Source organism: Odocoileus virginianus, chromosome 12 (assembly GCF_023699985.2).
Source record: "Odocoileus virginianus isolate 20LAN1187 ecotype Illinois chromosome 12, Ovbor_1.2, whole genome shotgun sequence".
Taxonomy (NCBI): domain Eukaryota; kingdom Metazoa; phylum Chordata; class Mammalia; order Artiodactyla; family Cervidae; genus Odocoileus; species Odocoileus virginianus.
The window spans coordinates 49,591,229-49,611,873 of NC_069685.1; the positions used below are offsets into that span (position 1 = coordinate 49,591,229).

Consider the following 20,645-nt stretch of genomic DNA (forward strand, 5'->3'; position numbering starts at 1 on the left):
CATAAATGGGTGTTGAATTTTGTTAAAGCTTTCTCTGCATCTGTTGAGATGATCATATGATTTTTATATTTCAATTTGTTAATATGGTGTATCACGTTGACTGATTTGCATATATTGAAGAACCCTTGCATCCCTGGGATAAAGACCAATTGATCATGATGTATAATCTTTATAATGTGCTGTTGGATTCCATTTGCTGGAATTTTGCTAGAATTTTGAGGATTTTTGTATCTATGTTCATCAGTGATATTGGCCTGTAATTTTCTTTTTTTGTGGTATCATTGTCTGATTTTGGTATCAGGGTGATGGTGGCCTCATAGAATGAGTTTGGGAATTTTCCTTCCTTTTCAATTTCCTGGAAGAGTTATGGCAACGTAGTTGTTAGCTCTTCTCCAAACTTTTGGTAGAATTTGCCTGTGAAGCCATCTGGCTCTGGGCTTTTGTTCGTTCGGAGATTTTTGATTACAGTTTCTATTTCCAGGTTTGTGATTGATTTGTTCATATTTTCTATTTCTTCCTGGTTCAGTTTTGGAAGGTTATACTTTTCTAAGAATTTGTCCATTTCTTCCAACTTGTCCCACTTTATTGCCATACAGTTTTTCATAGTAGTCTGTTATGATCCTTTGTATTTCTGTGTTGTCCATTGTAACTTCTCCTTTTTCATTTCTAATTTTATTGATTTGAGTCTTCTCCCTTTTTTTCTTGGTGAGCCTGGTTACCTGTTTGTCAGTTTTGTTTTTCTTCTCAAAGAACCAGCTTTTAGTTTTATTGATCTTATATGAAGTAGAAAGGTAGTACTGATGATCCCACGTGCAGGGCAGCAAAGGAGACACAGATGTAGAGAACAGACTTCTGGACACAATGGGTAAAGAGAGGGTGGGATGATTTTTAGAGAATAGAATTGAAACATACACATTATCATATGTAAAATAGATAGCTAGTGAGAGTTTACTGTATGACGCAGGGAACCCAAAGCTGGTACTCTGTGACAGCAGGTGGGGTACATAGGGAGGGGACAGTTGTATACCTATGGCCAATTCATGTTAATGTATGGCAAAAACCATCACAATATTGTAATTAGCCTACAATTAAAAATAAAATATAACTAATTTTATGTATTTAATGTGTACAACTGGACGACCAGATATACATCAACATTGTAAAATACACATCACAACCAAGCAAGTCATCATATCCATCACTTCACACCTTTACCATTTTACTTTTTTTTTCTTTTTACTTTTCTTTCTATTTTTATTTTGTGGTGAGACAAAGCTCCGCCCTCTAGGAAATTTCAGGAATGTCCTCAGTAAATTATTGTTAATTTACTAATTGACAATAGTAAATTATTGTCAGCAACTGACAATAATACTGTCAGTTACAGTCAACATTGATGTACATCAATTCTCCAGAACTTATTCATCTTGCATAACTGAAAGCTAATAACTCTTGACCAATATTTGCCCATTTCCCCCTTTTCCCAGCCCCTGGTAGCCACCTTTCCTCTCTCTGTATCTATGAGTGCCATTTTTTTTGGCTTTTTGTAAATCAGAACAGTACTCACAGAGCACTGATACCTTCTTCTAGGTGAAATTCATTGTATGATAAAATGTCATATGCATTTCATGAGTACATTAACATTTTTGTTTTAATTTAGTGAAATTTACTACAGAATTTAGTTTCAACTCTTAGGAGCAACCTTGAGAAGACAGGGGTACATATTGGATGATTAAAACTTTAGGAAGTGGAGATAAGGTAGATTACAAGTAAAAATACATTATGGGTAACCAGACATGAAAAAATAACTTGTCTCAAGTCTCTAATTGTAATCTGTAAATATTTAATTCTTTGATTACCTAAGCTTTAGGCAGAAGAGTGGAGAAAGGTATGGGGCATATGAAGAAAAAGATTTCTCCTTTTTCTTCAGCTTTATCAAGATCTTTTTTTTTTTTTCCATTTTGTCTGAGAATAGCTTGGAAGTGTTTGTCTTTTGAATGATAGCCTTAGTTGTTATAAAAAATATTATGTAAGACAGGGAGTATATAAAACTGAATTTTTGACTTTGGGGTTCTGTTACAGCTGTCTTTTATATTTAATCTGTGTCATTATTTTTTTGGTGCCCTTTATAGATGTCCTGTTTGCCGATATTGTCAAACGCCAGAGCCAGTAGAAGAAAATAAGTGTTTCGAGTGTGGTGTTCAGGAAGTAAGTAACAAGTGGTGGAAAATAATAATGTACACAGCTTTAATTGTCTGGGATTTTCTTCTGCCCAATGTGACTTAAATTCTCAATTCTTTTTGAGACAGATTTTTTTTTTCTCTCTGTTGAGGATCAGACAAAAAAAAAAAAATTAAAATTCACAAACTATTTTACTCCTACGCAAAATTCTTTATGCTTTCATTCTTTGGTGTTTGAAAGGGCTGAGATTTTTGTTGATAAATTATTTTTCCTTGTTTACATAGAGTTCCGTAGAATCCAGAGTGAAAACTAATTGACCCATAAAAGGATCCTTGTTGGTTTGTTTTTTTAAAATATTTGGCTGCACTGGGTCTTAGTTGTGGCACTCAGGCTTAGTTATTAGTTATTCAGAGACATGTGGGATCTTAGTTCTGTGATCAAGGATCCAGCCTGAGGACCCTGCATTGGAAGGTGGATTCTTAACCACTGGACCACCAGGGAAGTCCCCTTGTTTGAATAAGGGGACTTATTTGAATTTGAAATAATTTGAATAAGTCCCCTTATTCAGAACTCCTGTAGAAACATCTCTAAATCTCATCCCGTGTCAGGCCTCTCATACACCCCAGTATCATATACCTCATACACCAGGTCATGTAATTTTACATCTCTAATGAAGATCTTACCTCCTTCCCGGCAGAACCTTTGGATTTGTTTAATATGTGGCCACATAGGATGTGGACGATATGTGAGTCGACATGCCTATAAGCATTTAGAGGAGACCCAACACACGTATGCCATGCAGCCCACCAACCATCGAGTCTGGGACTATGCTGGAGGTGAACACCACTCCTATTTTCTAGTTTGGATTCATTCTGTCTAAAAACATCTCTGGCAGAACCTCTCCACTTCCTTTCTCACAGCTTGAAATCTTCCTGACAGCTGTGGCAAACTCCAATTCTCATGGTGGCCCATAGGGCTCTCTTTCATATGTGAATGGCCTGCATTGCCCAAGTTAAAGAGAGTTAATACTTATACTCCTGCCCTCTCACTCTTTTTTAAAAAATTCAAGTGATTTAAACCACTTTTAAAGAAATATTGCACACTATTTAGTTTGGATTTGTGAAAACAAGAATTTTGCCCAAGTTAAAGGTTTATGGAGACCCTTTTCATTCTGAAAAACCATGCCTTGGTTGACTTATTCTTTTCTTTAGATAATTATGTCCATCGACTGGTTGCAAGTAAAACAGATGGAAAGCTGGTACAGTATGAATGTGAAGGTGATACTTGCCAGGAGGAGAAAATAGATGCCTTACAGTTAGAGGTAAGATATTTTATTAGTAATTACTAAATACCTATGTCTACTGCTTTTTACTATTCTAAGTTGGAAGGTTGTTTGGGCTTTTAATTTTGCCATTTGCCCTGCATGTTAGCTTTTGTTTTAAAGATCTATATTGCTCTGAAGGAGTCTTTAAATACTTTTATTTCATCTGATTTTCTTTTTTTTTAATTTAATTTTATTTTTTTTTCATCTGATTTTCTTCTTTGGAAATCTTAAGTTTCATTGAGCCTTATAATTTTCAACATTATGTTCCTAGTTGTCTCAAATTCAGTATTAGGGTTATCCTCTGTAGCTGTGATAAAACTAGAAGTTAAGAATCTTCCTGTTGGCATCACAGTAGCAGGCAGAAATGGAGCAAACTTGGTCAGGATGAGGAATCCCCAATAGCATCTTTCCATGCCAAGAAGCTTTTTTGTATATGTTGAGTTGGCATTTAGTAATTGGATAAAGATAAAGCCTTATATAGATAAAGCCATTTTGGATATTCATATAAGTGAAGAAACAACAAAATTAGCACAGTTGGGCTTTTCTCATAGCGGTAAACTTTATATAACTATAAACTTGATATGTAAATTTTATGTTAAGGAAGGAAAAGTTTAACATGAGTCCTATTTTAAATAAATTTCAAAACAATTACTTTTAAAACAAATACCTTAACTATTGGAAGAAGTGGACATTTGAAAACTTGCTCATCTCTAGGTGTTTAAGGTCAGTGAAATGGCATAAAATAGAGCTAATGTTGTTACCATTAATATATTGTATTGACATGAAAAAAGTTCCCATCTTTAGTGTTAAGTTTTTAGTAACTCTTACAAATTAAGTATGTTCATTCAGTGAATACCTGTTGAGGGTTGCTGTCTGTCAGCTACTCTTCCATGTGCTACTCTTCCATTTAACTTAGCATTAAATGGACTCGCTGCCCTCCTGGAGCATACATTCTAGTGACATACATTCTCCCAAACTGTCCCTTCTTTCTGTGGCTCTTTCATTTTCTTCTCTGGCCTGCAGACATGAGTAGATCTCCAGTCTCTTCGAATGATCTTTTCCAGAATACAAAATGTGATCTTGCCACTCTTTGGCTCACATTTCTAGATGTGATACCCCAGAACTTTGCATAGGCCCCATCTCACCACACCCTACACTCCAGCTTCACTGGTCTTACTTCATGGCTGAGATAATCCTGAATGTCCGCAGCATCACATTTTTCTGGAATCTTTCTGTCTCCTCCTCCTGTCTCTCTGTCAAGGTGTCAAGGGTCCTCTGAAATCTCACCTTCTGTCAGAAACCCTATCAGATCCTACTGTCATAAGCCATCTGTCCTTTCTCTGTAGTTACACAGCACTGTTCATTCATTCTTGCACTTGGGTAGCAAACTTTTCTTGACATCCAGAATGTGCCAGGCACCAAGGGCACAAAATTAAAGATAGAGCCTTGCTTTCAAAGAGTTCACAGTCCAGTCAAGGAGAGAGCCTGGTAAATGGCTGATTAAGTGCTAATATCATAAGTGCTATTAATGATAGGCACAGTGGGAGCCAAGAGGGGCAGTTAACCCAAGGCTGGAAGTGACAGGGACAACTTTCTGAAGGGGTAGCTGGATGAGTTGATTTGAGTTATACTTGATTTAAAACCATGTGGTTCTTCTTGAAGCCAGCTTGAACAGAAACAAGAGTTTTTTAAATTGTACATTTCTCTGTCGCTAACTAGATTGATTGTAAGCCCCCAGAGGGGACTGAAGTATAACTGTCATCTCTGTGCTCCCCTAATTTACTGAGTAGAGTGGAACCAGGGTGTAATATACATTCTGAATGTTCCTCTTACTCTTCTGCAGGTCATTGAAAATCAGATTTTAATTGACTTTCAGAGACTGACAACATTAACTTATATTTTGGTGTCCAATTCTCTGTGTTTTTGTAGTATTCGTATTTACTAACAAGCCAGCTGGAGTCACAACGAATCTACTGGGAAAACAAGATAGTCCGGATAGAGAAGGACACAGCAGAGGAAGTAAGTTTCTCATTTGATGACTACTAAAATGCCACATGCTAGGACCACCTGCTGTTGGGTGAGAGAAGGCAGAGCACAGGGGAAAATGGATTTTATAGTCTTTCTTTTTAGTCTCATCTATAGGTAGAGAGCTGGTTTATCTCTAAAAAAGAAACCTTTGTTTTATGTCAGTTAAATCTCAACAAAGCTGGAGGCTAGTAAAGGTAGAAAAAAGAAAAGATTTGGAATCACTTGGCTCACTGCTGCTGCTGCTAAGTCGCTTCAGTTGTGTCTGAGTCTGTGTGACCCCATAGATGGCAGCCCACCAGGCTCCCCTGTCCTTGAGATTCTCCAGACAAGAACACTGGAGTGGGTTGCCATTTCCTTCTCCAGTGCATGAAAGTGAAAAGTGAAAGTGAAGTCGCTCAGTCATATCTGACTCTTAGCGACCCCATGGACTACAGCCTACCAGGCTCCTCTGTCCATGGGATTTTCCAGGCAAGGGTACTGGAGTGGGGTGCCATTGCCTTCTCTGACTTGGCTCACTCCAGTGACCTAACTCTTGATCAAGGTTCCAGTAAACACCTGACTTGCCATTATACCCCTCTGAAGGCTGTATCAGGAAACTTCCAGACAACAGTGAGAGTGAAATTAGTCAAAAAGAGGAAAAGGAAGACACAAAAATACACTTACTGCAAATGTAATCAACTAAGCATAATTGAAGAGAAGGGAAGTGGACATATATTCTCACCTAGGACTAGTAAATCAAGATTTTATTGTGTGCTGAGCCCTGTTCTATACTTAATTAAGGAAGAAATCAGACACTTGGTATGTACTTAAAAAAAGAAACCTTGGATTTAAAGCCTTAAGTATTTTGGTATTTTGAGGTTGGGATGTTGTTTGTTTGTTCATTCAGTCAGGTTTTCTAGTGGCTTGTGCAATTCCATTTAAAAAATAGAAGTATGTGCATGAGGGTTTGTAATGTGAGTCAGCCAAGTGGTTTGTCAACTTAGGAACAGCTGCTTTGGGGAGCTGAATATGGGCTCCTAAGGCAACAAAATGGTGCTTTAAAATTGAAGGGAATAAAATTAGGCAGAGATGCTAGAGTAGTCAGCATGGTACCTTGTTGGTCTCAGGCAGTGGTCTTGAAAATTTAACAAGATAATCTTTTAAAGAAGAGGCCATTCACTATTCCAGTGGGTAGAAGAGAAAAGTGGTGTGATTTGTTGGAAACTCAGCCCAGAGTGGCCCAGTGCTCCACCTACTTGGTTTTCCCTTTGTCTGCAGCATGTACGAGGAACCCTGAGGGCACCAGAGAAAGGAGTTTGAAAACCAGTGAGCGCCTGAGTGTTTATGTATAACTGGGGCTCTGGGAACCATTCTCAGGATCTAGAGACAATGGTCATAATTCAGTGATTCCCTTAGTCTTAAAGGCTTTTAAATTTAAATCATTGATTTAAATAGTTATTTTAAAATGCTTATCTTAGTAACTTTGTGAAGCCACACCCAGTAACTGGGTCTTCAGATGGGGCTCACCTCTGTGGTAGCTGGTATTATCCTGGAGCTTAGAAGGCAGGGCCAACCTGTCACTTTATGCCAGGCTCAAGGGTCCGTTTCTAAACATGCCTACAAATGAGAAGAAATCAGGTCTCTTTCATTAAGGCGTTGTGTGTGTTTGCTCAGTTGTATCTGACTCTTTGCAACCCCATGGACTGTAGCCCAGGATCCTCTGTCCATGGAACTTTCCAGGTAAGAATACTGGAGTGAGTTGCCATTTCCTATGCCAGAGGATCTTCCCAATACAGGGATAGAACCTGCATCTCCTGTGTCTCCTGTAGTGGCAGGCAAATTCTTTACCACAGCACCACTTGGGATGCCCCCAGCTTTAAAATGATCTCTCTTGAAAAGTTCATGATGAAATTCTTACAAGAACCTTCTAAGCAATGGCAGTGCCTTTCTAGAGGGGCTTGATTGGAGTCCCCATGAGAAGGAGGTCCCTCTGACAGCACGTGAGAGGCAGAGCAGGCGTTGCTGCCACTCAGTGTGAAGGTTGGGTCTCCGCAGGAGGAGCACCAGCAATGCCATACAGCCTCACTAATGAGTTTTTTCATGGGCTGTCCCAGTGTGACCACCTAAAGTGCTTTGTACAGGCCCTTGAGAACTTAGCTCAGGATCCTCTCTGCCTTTTAAGATTCTTGAAGATTAACTGCATTCCCTAACATATGCCCATGGAAAGCAAATCAGAGGGCAGGAAAACTAAAAATGTGAAACTGTGTTTACTTCTAGGTAGGGGTAAGGTGGCGGCCAAGGCAGCCCTAAATACAAAGCTCGGAAAAGAGATTTTGTTTTCTAGTAAAAGAGGTCAGTTAATGGTGATGTAAGCCTTTTGTTCCTGCCTCTGTCCTCTGTCCGTTGGCACAGCCAGCCATGGTGCACGTGCAAGGAGAAACAGTGATCCTGGGTTTCATGAGCAGAGATTCTTGGTCATGGGCCTCATAAAAAGTTAATGTAGGGGAGCAGAGGGGCTGAAGATTGAAATTCACTGTGGACTTCAATTGCAATACTATTCAGTCCCCCGATGCCTTAGGTAGTGCAGTTATTATAACGTGAGCAGAGTCTGTTCTGGAAAATGAAGCTTATACCCACTTGAAGGTTCCTAGTTTTAGTGGGTCATGTATGAAGAGCATAGTGTAGGTCATCTATACAGGTGAATTCTCCTAGATACCACTTTTTTTCTGGAATTCCCTAAGTGGTCCAGTGGTTAGGACTCTGCAGTTTCACTGACAAACGGGAAGGGTTTAATCCCTGGTCGGGGAACTGATCCCACAAGTTGCATGACACAGCTTAAAGAAAAAAGATAAATCTTTTCTTTTAAGCCTCTAGCTCCATATATAAATTGCTGTTTTTCCAGCTATGGATTGTGAACTGAGTTTGGTGGGCCACAACTGGTATTTTTATTAAACAGCATGGGATAGATAGCAGAGTGTACCACATTTAATACTACTTTGTGAAACTTCTGTTTCAGGAGTGTGTGTGTGTGTGTGTGTGTACACAGTGTTTCTTACTGCGGGCTAATGGTCAGAAATGTTTCTTAAACCTCCAATTTAAATCATCATAACATTTGTCTCTAGCAATATTAAAAACCTTTTTGAGGTCACTTAGTATTTTTCATCTTGATTTAAATGTGTTTGGCTTATTGTCTTTAGTCACCAAAACATACAGTTTGGTTCCTTTTGATGGTTATTTCTGTCCTTTCCAGTTTCCCTGAACTGATTGGAGTAAGTTTAAGAGAAAAAGGTCAAAAGGATCTCATGGTCTTATTTTAAAAACAGTATTGAGGAAAAAATTAATATCAAATAGAATTTGAGTAATTTGAAAGCTATTTTTATTTTTATGACACAGCAGAACTTTTAGAAATCTCCCTTTAATTGCATGTTCTTCCAACTTAATAACGTTGGCTCTAAAGTTAATTACTACAAAGCAGTTATTCTTATTTTTTAAAAAGGGAGCAGTGCAGTTAGAGACCTGCTAGGCAGGCCATATGGCAAATGTTTAAAAAGAAAGCATTAAAAGTAGTGACCTTTTTCTGGCATGATGGATGTTGCATGAATATCTGCTGAGAGTTTAAATCTTGCCCAGAGGTCACTTTTCCTTTGTTATTGAGCTCTGGCCCACTGTCTGATGCAGAGTTTTAGCACTTCGCTTTGAACCCAGACTTAGGGTCCAGTCCTGGACTCACATCACTCTAGCTGGGTGTCCCTGGGGTCTATTGCCTCACCTTTCTTAAGCCTCAGTTTCTGTAAAAAGTTTATACACCTAAGTCATAGGCTTGTAATAAAGAATAAATGGAAAAAAGGGAATAAATGAGATACTACCTATAAGACACCTAGCCAATGCCTGAACCATAGGATTTAAACTCTCAGTCACTTCCGTTTCCTACTATTAATACCTCATGACCCACCTATCTTCTTCCTGTCTTTAGACCAGTGGTATTGAGGCATAAGTTTTTAAGACAATGTAATATGAATTCTTTCTGTAAATTGCCTTTATATAAACTCAATAAAATAAGAACTGGCTTATCTTGCATGTGACTTCAGAGTACATGAGAATATTAATAGTGAGTTTGGAGGGGAAAGAATACCAAACAGCTAGAATCACCTGTTACAAGTACCTTTGGATTATTTGGATAATACAGTTGACCCTTAAACAGCATGGGTTTGAACTGCACTTACATGTGGATTTTTTTCAGCGGATGTAGTACTGTAGTACTACAGGAACCACAGATGGTTAAATCTGCAGATGCAGAACCTCAGAGCACTGATGATAAAGTTATACTCGGATTTTCAATTTTAAGGAGGGTTGAGATCCCTAACCCCCACATCGTTCAAGGGTCAAGTGTAATTTTAGAATATGATCTCAAGAGGTAAAAAACAGTAGTGAGTTAAAAATGGGAGATTCTTGTCCTCCTACACTATTGATAGGAATGTAAATTGGTGCAGTCACTATGGAAGACAGAATGGAGGTTCCTTAAAAAAACTAAAAATAGAGCTACCATACGATCATGCAATCCCATTCTTAAACATATATCTGGAAAAGATGTAAACTCTAATCGGAAAAGATAAATGCACCCCAGTGTTCATAGCAGCACTATTTATAATATCCAATACAAACAGAAGAAACCTAAATGTCCATCAACAGATAAATAGATGAAGATGTGGTACATACATACAATAGAATACTACTTAGCCATAAAAAAGAATGAAATGCCATTTGCAGTAATATGAATGGACTTAGAGATTATCATATTAAATAAAGTAAGTCAAAGAAAGACAAAGATTATATGATTATCAGTTACATCCAAATCTTAAAAAATAATACAAATGAATCTATTTACAAAACAGAAACAGGCTCACAGATACAGAAAACAAATTTGTATTTACCAAAGAGGATAGGAAGGGGAGTGTGGAATTAACTGATACACACTACTGTATTTGAAATAGATAAGCAAGAAGGATGTACTGTATAACACAGGGAATCATATTCAATATCTTATAATAACCTATAATGGAAAATAATCTGAAAAATATATATATATAACTGGATCACTTTGCTGTACACATGAAACTACCATAATATTACAAATAAGCTACACTTCAGTTAAAAGAAAAAAAAGAATGAGAGGTTCTGGTCTGGCTTCTGACAAAACCATCTCCTGCTCTGCAGCCTGAAGCTTTTTACCTTCTAGCAATTTCACTCAACATTCAGTAGCTTTTGATCCCTCTTCATCCTGGTTGAGAGAAATGGTAAGAAAAAAGGGAGTTCTCAAAATATTTACTCCTGTTGCAGAAATTCTTTCAGATAATGGTCTCACCTTTTCTAAGTTAGGTTTGTCAAAGTTAAAGACAAGTAGTCAGGGGGTGAAATTGTAAAGTTAGCCCCAAAGGCCACACAGCTTTGTCTTTGAAATAAAACTGATCTCTTTTTACTCTTTCAGATTAACAACATGAAGACCAAATTTAAAGAAACAATTGAGAAATGTGATAATCTAGAGCACAGACTAAATGATCTCCTGAAAGAAAAGCAGTCTGTGGAAAGAAAGTAGGTATAACTGACCTGTTCTTTTAATTAGCTATTTTATTCTAACAGACTCCATAAACAGAGAATCTCCTTTATTCCCATGGACACGCACTCATTATTGTCAAGTGTGTGTGTATCACCAAGTTTTCAAGGGTCTCCCTATATATGGAGCAGACCTACTGTGACTTCCTGTTTAGTAAAAAATTCAGTGTTTCATGCCAGATGGATGCCATGTGGAATACAGGGCTCTCTCCTGATGACTGTGCTTATGCTGTGCACAAGTGTCTCCTATTTTTGCCTGTAGAAAGCTATCTCCCTTTGCCCAGAGCCTCTCTGAGCCGTGGTGACTGAGAAATGGCAGTTAGGAAAGATACTTACATCTAAACTGGAGATGGTGTGTCTTCTGGCTTTGCTTGGGAATTAAAGGCAAAGATACTGAATATGGAGCGAAAAACTCATCAACAACATGGCAAGAACTACTGTTCTCTAATACTGTAGAACAGTACTTCTCTACTACTGTTATTTGGGAAGATAATTGCTACTAAATGAAACTACTTTTCTAGCGTAAATTAGACTCACAAAAATAATTGGATTTTTTGCCTCCAGACAAATGGATAAAAAATAAAGGGGATAATTGTTCCTTAAGAAGGTTTTTTGTTTTTTTTAAATCTTTTATTTTGGAATAAATTAAGGTTTACAAAAAGGTTGCAACGATAGCTCTAAGAATTTCCATACACCTTTCACCTGTTTTCCCCCTAGCAAATAACTGGATATTTTTAGTAGTGTGGGGGTGTGTGTGTGTGGTAAAATCTGTATTACATAGATTTTGCCATATTAATCATTTTAAGTCTATCAGTCAGTGACATGAGGTACCTTCACAGTGTGCAGCTATTTTTCATCACTCCAACAGAAACTTCACCAAAGGGGTTAACTGTTGTGAAAACAACACTACAACATAAATAGAAATAAAAATAAAAAAGTTTCTTATACTTTCAGTGCCCTAACTAATTGAACTGTTCCAAATAATTTAAAAGTTAAAACTAAAAGTTTTCTCTCACTCCCAAATCCTGCATGGGTACCCAACCTCTAGGATCTAATGCCTGATGATCTGAGGTAGACCTGATGTAATAATAATACAAAAAGTGCACAGTAAACGTAATGCGCTTGAATAATCCTGAAACAGTCCCCTCCGCCCCTCCTCACTTCCTGGGTCCATGGACAAACTGTCTTCCATGAAATCAGTCCCTGGTGCCAAACAGGTTGGGGACCACTGATCTAGAGGTTTCTTTTTTGATCTAGAGGTTCTTAATGGCACCAGTGAATACTTCTTGTTCGAGGTCTTTTACTGTACCTGTATAAACATCTCACATACATCTTTTTTCTACAAAATTGAATAATATTAGGTATTCTGTTTGGTAAAATATTCTGTTTTGGAGGGTTTTTTTTTTCCTTTGGACTGGTACAACTAGATCTATATCCTGTAACATGTATGAAAATCATAATTTTAACCAGTTCCCCTTGATGGACATGTTTTACTACTATAAACAATGTTGCAATAAGCATCTTTCTCCATATGTCATTTAGTGCAACCCTGAATATATTTATTTTATAGGATAAATTCTTGAAAGTCGAATAGCTATGTCAGAGGGCAGGTGAAATTTTGATTTTCATAGATGTTGCCAAGTTGATTTCCATTGGGTGTGTAGCAGTTCAAACTCCAGTGCCACCATGTGGGAGTGTCCCCTTTTCCCACATCTGAGCTCTCTGGCATTCTGATACATAAAAATGGTATTTCAAGTGGTGTTTTAATTTGTCATTCTTTACTTGTGAGTAGGATTGAGCATCAATAAGGCACTCCCTCTTCTTGAAGACTCTTCTCCAGCAAATGCAGTGAGGTCAGAGCACTTGACTCTTTAAGAATGTCACTTTTCCTCATAACTTCTTTATCACAGTTATCATCTCTAAGCCACTCATGTAAACAATTCAGAGAAGCAGTAGACATTTTACCATGAATCACAGAATAGTTTCTGCTATTGAAAAATCTCTGATCCTGAAATATTGTCCCGAAGCTACACTTGAGTTAACCGAAGCAGAATTCTGATTTCAGATGGCTGTTGCAATGTCCCCTTGGCCATGGGAGGGAGTGGTCTGCCATAAGTGGATTCTGAGGTCATGTTCTCTGTTCAGTCCCAGAGCAGAAAGGGGACTCTGTCAGCACATGGAAAACATGCATTGTCTTCCTTTGTTTTTGTGAAAGGTGCACTCAGCTAAACACTAAAGTGGCCAAACTCACCACGGAGCTCAAAGAGGAGCAGGAAATGAACAAGTGTTTGCGAGCCAATCAAGTCCTCCTGCAGAACAAGCTAAAGGAGGAGGAGAGGGTGTTAAAAGAGACCTGTGACCAGAAGGACCTGCAGATCACCGAGATCCAGGAGCAGCTGCGGGATGTCATGTTCTACCTGGAAACGCAGCAGAAAATCAACCACCTGCCCGCTGAGACCCGGCAGGAAATCCAGGAGGGACAGATCAACATTGCCATGGCCTCAGCCTCCAGCCCCCCATCTTCTGGGGGCAGTGGGAAGCTGTCCTCCAGAAAGGGCCGCAGCAAGAGGGGCAAGTGATCTCCAGAGAGGTGCACTTCCCCAGGACTGTTCTCCCTAGCACAGCGAGGGCATGCTGGGGCCTTCAGCTAACTGTGAGGGTGGACCCTGAATAAGTATAAGTCAGGATCAAGCCACAGTTGTTTGGATCTTTCATTTGCTAGCGTGTGGTGTAACGACCGTAGAAGGCTGATGACCAGGAGAGCTGAGGGAAACAGGCAGTGTTTTCAAAGGTGGCTGCTTTTCTCAACCATGATAGTTCACTAACCTCAGACGTTCTGATGACCATTTTGCCTTCCTACTTGATAGATGCCCCAATGCTGCTGTGCATTTTTCCGTTGTATTTATTGAGTTGGTGTATTTGACTTTCAGTTCTGGGGTCAGTTTAAGAGCTCGGATTTTTTTGTGTCCCCTGAAAGGTAATGTTACCTCGCCCTAAGGCACCAAACTTGCCAGAAGTCACAGCAGTTGCTTGAGAGAGAGGCTCCCGTTGGCCACTAAGGATTTATGAAAACGCCCTAGCATTAGTCTCATATCATTGGCATCACTTCTTGCCTCTGGGGAATTGAAGAAATGGTTAAATGTTACATGAAAAGAGGCTCGGTGTGTAAACCCAGCACTGGCTTGTCACCAGCAGCCATCTCCTCTTGCTCTAGGCCTTGCCAGGAAAAACAAACAGCCCCCGGGCATACTGAGTGGACCCAGTGTAGGAAATCTGGTGACGTCCCCACTTTGTTTATTTTTGATGCCTCCACAGCTCATTATGAACCTCAGAGAAGGAGGCTTAATTTTTGCTCAAATCTCAGTGGATTTCCTAACATCCAGCAAGAATAAGCAGGCAGATTTATCATCCATGTGAAAAGGTATGAGCAAGGCCTCAGACTGCCTGACTGTATTTTGTTAGGATCAGTATTTTCTGAGTGTTTACAGAAAATTGGGCTACATGTTTCGATTGTGACTAGAGGAGCTTGGGCAGATCTGCAGTTACACTTTCAAGATATATCCAAAAGGCTGTTGCTAAATTCAAAAATTAGAATTTTAACAGAGGCCCCTTTAAAACAGTCATGTAATGCTTATATGGGCCAACAGAAGGTCTGTGTACTTTTTCTAGAAACAGAAATGTCCAAAAAAAACCTCGTAATATGTGGCAATTAAGCAAAATTAAAGTAAGACCTGTGTTGGAATTTAGCTTCCAAAAGAGGTAGCTGTATAGGTTAACAAGACACACTGTTAAATGATGGATTTTCTTTTCTGTTTTTATAATTAGACAAAGTTTTCAAATGATCACACTTCAGAACTGGTTTTTAGCCTATGATTAGGCCTCATCCTCCAAAAGTCTTCTGTGTCACTTCTTCACACACCAACTGTATGGCTAATCACAATGAGTTTCTGTGGGGTCTGCCACAGCATTTCCCAAAGAACCTTCTCTGTAACTCTGCAACATGAATGTACTCAGACATTCTCAATTTTTTCTTAGGGCAAACCAATTCCACAAGTCCCCCTTGGACTTATATATATATATATATACAGGTATCTTAAAACAAAAGTGGGAATGGGAAGCTAACCTAATTCTCTTTCCTATAGAGATTCTATTTTATTTAAAATCTATTTTTACACTAGTTAGAATCCTGCTTTTTTGGCCAAGTACTTGTTGTGCATGTCTGACCTTGCAGAAGCTGGGGTGGATCGTAGCATACTAATTAAGAGAATTAGAAGTAGTTGACAAAGCTTGCTTGCTCCTCATTTCTCTGTGATCACCTCTTGTCAAGCAGCTCTGCCATCACTGGGAGAACAGAGATTTTTCTCAGTACAGGTGAGATAAACACTCTGAAAGGCTGTGCCCAGAGGAAGGAGCAAATAGGCAAATGTTTCCAAACTACTTGAAGGTTTAAAAAAAAATGTTCCAGAAAAAAATCTTGTCAAGCTCTGTAAAGAAAATGTTTAAAAAAAAAAAAAAAGTCAACGAGTTATGTTTGAATTTCACAAAATTACATAAGGTAGAAACTCTTAGTGTTTTCTGCAGGATGAAAATGAACCACTTAACATATCCATACTACCTTGAACAGTGAAATTGCATTAAAATAACCAAACTTTGAAATGATTCTGCCATGTGTGAAATCTGTTTCTCTGGTGGTTATTTTGCTTGGGAGCTTGTACCTGAATCATCTAAGAAAAAGTAACTGAACCAGATAGAAAAGAAGGTTCTCTGAGTTGGGAGGCTTAGGTTAAGAGAAGACCCAGATGCACCATTCTCTTGCAAACTATGGTTAAAAAAAAAAAACAAAAAACAGTTTCTACACCCAAGACTTTTTCCCAGGCCCTCTACAAAGCTAGGGTGGTTTTGTTTTTGAAAACTGTCATAAATGTGACTCGTTCAGGATCCACCATGTAAGATAAAGCACTGAAGCAACTCCCCGCTCCCTGCTTGCTCAGTGAAGTTGCTCTGGGCTGAAAAAGGGATTTAAACAGCCAGTCAGTAAGAATGTGGAGAACTTGGCAAATCACAAATGAACAACCTTCTGTCACTACTTGGAAACCCCTCTCCTGATGCAGTCAGGGTACACAAGCTACAAATACTACCCGTAAGATTTGGCTGCCGTGCATGATGCCACATTGCTTGGGCTGGTGGCAGATTTTGGCTCGTTGTGATAAAGTCCATGGGCTAATCTGGAAAAGAAAAGTCACTTTTACAACGTTTGAGGAAAGCTATTTTGTTTCCTCCAGGATAAAGCTGATTTAACTCTGTTGCAGTGATTCTGCTGTGTTAACTTCCCTCTTGGCAGCAGAAGGGAAAATTTTCAGGAACTTTTCTTGAGATCTAGCTCCTGTTCTTTAATGGCGCTGGGGGGTACATCTAAACCACCCAGAGACCTGGCCAGCATCTGAAGCGAGGTTAGGAAGCCACCAAGTGTTCTCTGGCAGGCCTCTGCTGCTGGCCAGTCTCTACTGCTGCCTGTGAAAATTTCTTAAATGGGAGTCCTAGAATTCTCTGTAGTGGCTACACCAACAGATGCAGCTTTTAAAGTTAAGATTTTTAAATGACAGAGTAAAGTCATAATAGCCTGTCCTCTGAGGAACCCTGAGTTCTACCCCAGAGCCAAAGCCCAATCTCCTCTGTGATGTGGTTATCTCCCCCGAAGGCAGTACTGCGGTCAGCCTGCAGCAGGCAAAAATCATGCTTTGCATTTGTGCATTAGAGCACTTCAGGGAAGTTATATAAGACTTTTTACTATTTTGGGGGGTCAGGGGGAGAGAGTGTGGTCTCTTTATCCTGATTAATGTCATAACTCCTTTATACCCTCTTCTCATTTTCTGAAGGGGCTTCCCTGGTGGCTCAGAGGTTAAAGCATCTGCATGCAATGCAGGAGACCTGGGTTTGATCCCTTGGTCGGGAAGATCCCCTGGAGAAGGAAATGGCAACCCACTCCAGTATTCTTGCCTGGAGAATCCTATGGACAGAGGAGCCTGGTGGGCTACAGTCCACGGGGTCTCCAAAGAGTTGGACATAACTGAGCAACTTCACTTTCATTTTCTGAAGGTAGTGGTAATCATTTACCACCTGATAGTAACCCTTCTTGCTTCCCTGAAACTTACGTGCCCTCCCCAGAATGCTGTCATTTAGGACAACGGTTTCTGTCAGACATGAATTTTGAAAGCTGGGCTTCCAGAAGCGAAAACTATTTCAGAACCATTTTAGCTAGTGTACCTTTCCTGGACATTGAGCAGTCTCTCACTGTAATTCTGGAAGCTTATAAGAGCCTGAAAGGTGGTCTGCAGTTGGTTTTTAGTCTGGATTTTGAATTCTTTCTGCCTTAAAGAAGGCCAGGAAGAGATGAACAGTCTGTCGTGTTATACACAATGACTGTGGCCTTAGGGGCCTAATATTGAACTTCTCTGGGGCAGAAACTTCTCACTGGAATCAGCAGCAAAATGTGGTTTTGGCACTGGGCACGGAGCTGCGCTGGTGCAGACACCGTTTGTTACTCTGAGGCTGATTACTGTTTCTGTAGTGAAGTGGTTATCAAGTTCACCTCACAAGGCTAATTACCAAGCACACAACATGAACTAAATCAGCTTTGCTTCTTTTCAGACTGTGTTCTAAATCCCCGACCCAAAACTCCTTTCAGATCCAGCAGATCTTGAAATAAATGAAGAGAGGTTTGTCTGGGGCTGGGGAAAGGGAGGGTCCATCAAAGGGTGAAATCACCAGCAAGATCTTGGGCCATGAAGGTGTTTGACACCTAGGATGGATCTACCCTAGCACAACACGACTGACTCTAAAAAAAAATCAAAGTGAGGGACTTCCCTGGTGGTCCAGTGGCTAAGATTCTGCACTCTAAATGCAGGGGCCTGGGTTTGATCCCTGGTCAGGGAACTAGGTCCCACAAGCCACAACTAAAAGATCCCACTTGCTGCAACAAGTTCCCATGCAGACAAAAAAAAAAAAAAAGAGTCTATGGCACTGAATAGGAAAAACAGTTCTGACTTGCCCTCTGTGGAGATGTCTTTTGCCGTCTTCTGCTGGGAAGAAGCAGCAAGTCCCAGAACAAACCTACTTGATTTGTTTCCTCATTTAAAAAGAACTGAGATCCCTCCAGCTATATGGATTCCTGATTCTAAATTCTCCATTCTTTGGTTGTGGCCCAACGGGCTAAAAGTTCAGACTTTTCCCTGGAGGGCCGAGAGAAGGAGAGTGCCGTTAAGAGAAGGTGTTTCTACCACTTGAGAAACTTGCTTGTATCACTTACATCATTACCGCTGTGCTTAACACCCGCAGGCTGAGGCACTAAATGGAAAAGAAGGAACGCAAACTAATTTCTGGGCAGAACACATCATGGAGAAAGACCTAGAAGTGAAGAAGAAGAAATGGAAAATTTCAGAAGAAATCAGGAGAGTTGCTGGCTTAGAGACACTCCAGCGGACAGCAAATTGGAACTTATCGCACAAAGCCAGCGGGTCCTGTGGCAGTATTCTCCAGGAATTAATCTTTTGTGAAGAACCTAGCCCTCGTTGTAGCTGTGCCCACTCACACATCCTGATTAGTTTATGCATGCTTGGAAACTCTGAGCCTAAAACTGCTTGCCAAAGTGACCGCAACAGAAGAGCCACATCATGACTCCCCCCACCTCCCCGCTCCACCTGTCCTTGGGGAAACAAATGAAAAGCCTGCTTTCGAAACACACGCCTCAGGAAAACAGCCTTTCAGTTGCATTTGTTTCTATGCTGCACAAAATCAACACTGACTGGCTTTGATCCCAAACAGGGCCAGCTGCGGACACTGAGATTTCTGCAGTCTCTGGCGGCCTTCCCCACCCCCAGCACATTCAACTTCAATTACGTGGGAACGGGCCCGGGGCCGGGGGCTGCCGCCAGTTTCTCCTGGCCCAGCCTAGGAGGCCCCGTGCTGTGGCCCAGAATCTTTCCTAAAAGTCCCTGCAGGATCGCTCGGTCACTGCCAATCCTGCACTTTCTGTTTGGCCAGATTCCTGGCTGTTTGACCAGAGTCAGGCTAAGGCTCTCCCGTGCTCCTTTTCTTCCTGTATGCCGGTACCTTCTCTCCCTGCAATCCCACTGCCTCTCACAGTTTTATGTAAATAAGGACGTCCTGCTGCTTTTCAGAACCAGAATAATCCCCCAAAGATAACCCACACCACGCAGTCCGCAGGAAAGGGCTGTCTTTTTGGTGAACTCTGTTCAAACACTTTTCACCTGCTGAGATAATATTCTTGTACAAAGGGAGGTAAGTAATGTCAAAGAACCCTGATTGGATTATTGTTGGCTCCTGTGAACCCAAGTAGACAGGGAAAAACCTAAAACAACACCCCCCTGAGAGACCTCTTTTCCAGCCCTTGTTACCCCAAGTAGACAATCCAGAGGGGCAGACCCCAAATCTGTTTTCTTAGGTAGGACTCAGAGCTGACAGAGTCACCTTGCTCTTGCCAAGAATTAGAAGCGGAAGAAAGTCCTGTCTTTGCTGAGGTGTTTGTTTCCAAGGCAAGCTCACATTTGTTGAATTCCAAACCATGTACCAAATTACAGTTGCTGTGTCGAGTGCTTCCCATGTACTCAGCACCCGCCTGTAAGGTAGCTAGTTACCCTATTTTACAAATCAGGAAACCAGGGCTCAGCGAGGGACATTTCAGCATTGACATGAGGTCACATAGCTGATACACGTGATAAGGGCAGCTCCCCATCTCAGCACTGTTTGACCCCCAAATCTGGGCTCCTTGCCACTCCTCTCCACTGCTCCCCTAATGTTGGAACTTGGGGACAAAGGACACGGCCCCCAGTTCCTGTTTTGTGGTTGCCTTGGGAAAAGAGCGGAGTATTGACTTAAGACTACTTTTGTGTGAGGACTGTAGTTTTGTCTGCCTACCCTCTGCAAGCCTTGCCCTCTCCTCCTGGAACTGTCTGGCTTCTCTCTGGCTCTCTCCCACTCAGGCCGGGCCTGAGCCAGAGCTGATAAAGGAGAAAGAAACTTCACCAGTACTTCCCCCCAACTCCACCCAAGGGCAGACTCTGGGAAATTGCCTCTCGTGGCCCTCTTCATCCAGGGGGCCCAGGGCCCAGGCCACACCAAGCAAGTAAGCTGACATCTCAGTTCATTTACATGGAGCTTCCCTAGCTGGAAAAGTTGCTTCTGGAACAAAACTATCTAGACCCTAAGGAGTCCTTTCCTTCAGTGTGTAGACTCAGTTACTGCCCCCAAAGGCACAGTCAGACAGGCATAAACAGGCTAACTGGAAACCTTAGATTCTGGAGGGATCAGCTTAATCTGTGGCTTCAATTTATTACAGAATAAAAAGGAGAGAGAGAAAACCTAGAACAAGATTTTTATAAACTACTGAGGGATATTATAAAGCAGTGCTAATTTGGCAAGCATAGACTGATATGTATACAAATGTCTTCCAAAAACTTTTTCTGTTTTTTTTTAATTGAAATATAGTTGATTTACCATGGTGTGTTAA

General features: G+C 40.5%; 1 protein-coding gene and 1 long non-coding RNA gene across 2 annotated transcripts in view; both read left to right on the top strand.

The window, feature by feature from the left end:
- Positions 1–15,778, top strand: part of BRAP (BRCA1 associated protein) — a 31,243-nt gene extending 15,465 nt beyond the window's left edge. The window contains exons 7-12 of the mRNA XM_020897490.2: positions 2,130–2,205; positions 2,876–3,014; positions 3,390–3,499; positions 5,432–5,521; positions 10,995–11,098; positions 13,335–15,778. Of these exons, the coding sequence (XP_020753149.2) occupies positions 2,130–2,205; positions 2,876–3,014; positions 3,390–3,499; positions 5,432–5,521; positions 10,995–11,098; positions 13,335–13,698 (883 nt within the window). The 3' untranslated portion in view covers positions 13,699–15,778. The remainder of the gene's footprint in view (positions 1–2,129; positions 2,206–2,875; positions 3,015–3,389; positions 3,500–5,431; positions 5,522–10,994; positions 11,099–13,334) is intronic.
- Positions 15,779–17,001: 1,223 nt separating this feature from the next.
- Positions 17,002–20,645, top strand: LOC139037778 (uncharacterized). The gene is made up of 2 exons (XR_011490679.1): positions 17,002–17,835; positions 18,455–20,645. It is a non-coding gene; the product is annotated as an uncharacterized lncRNA (long non-coding RNA).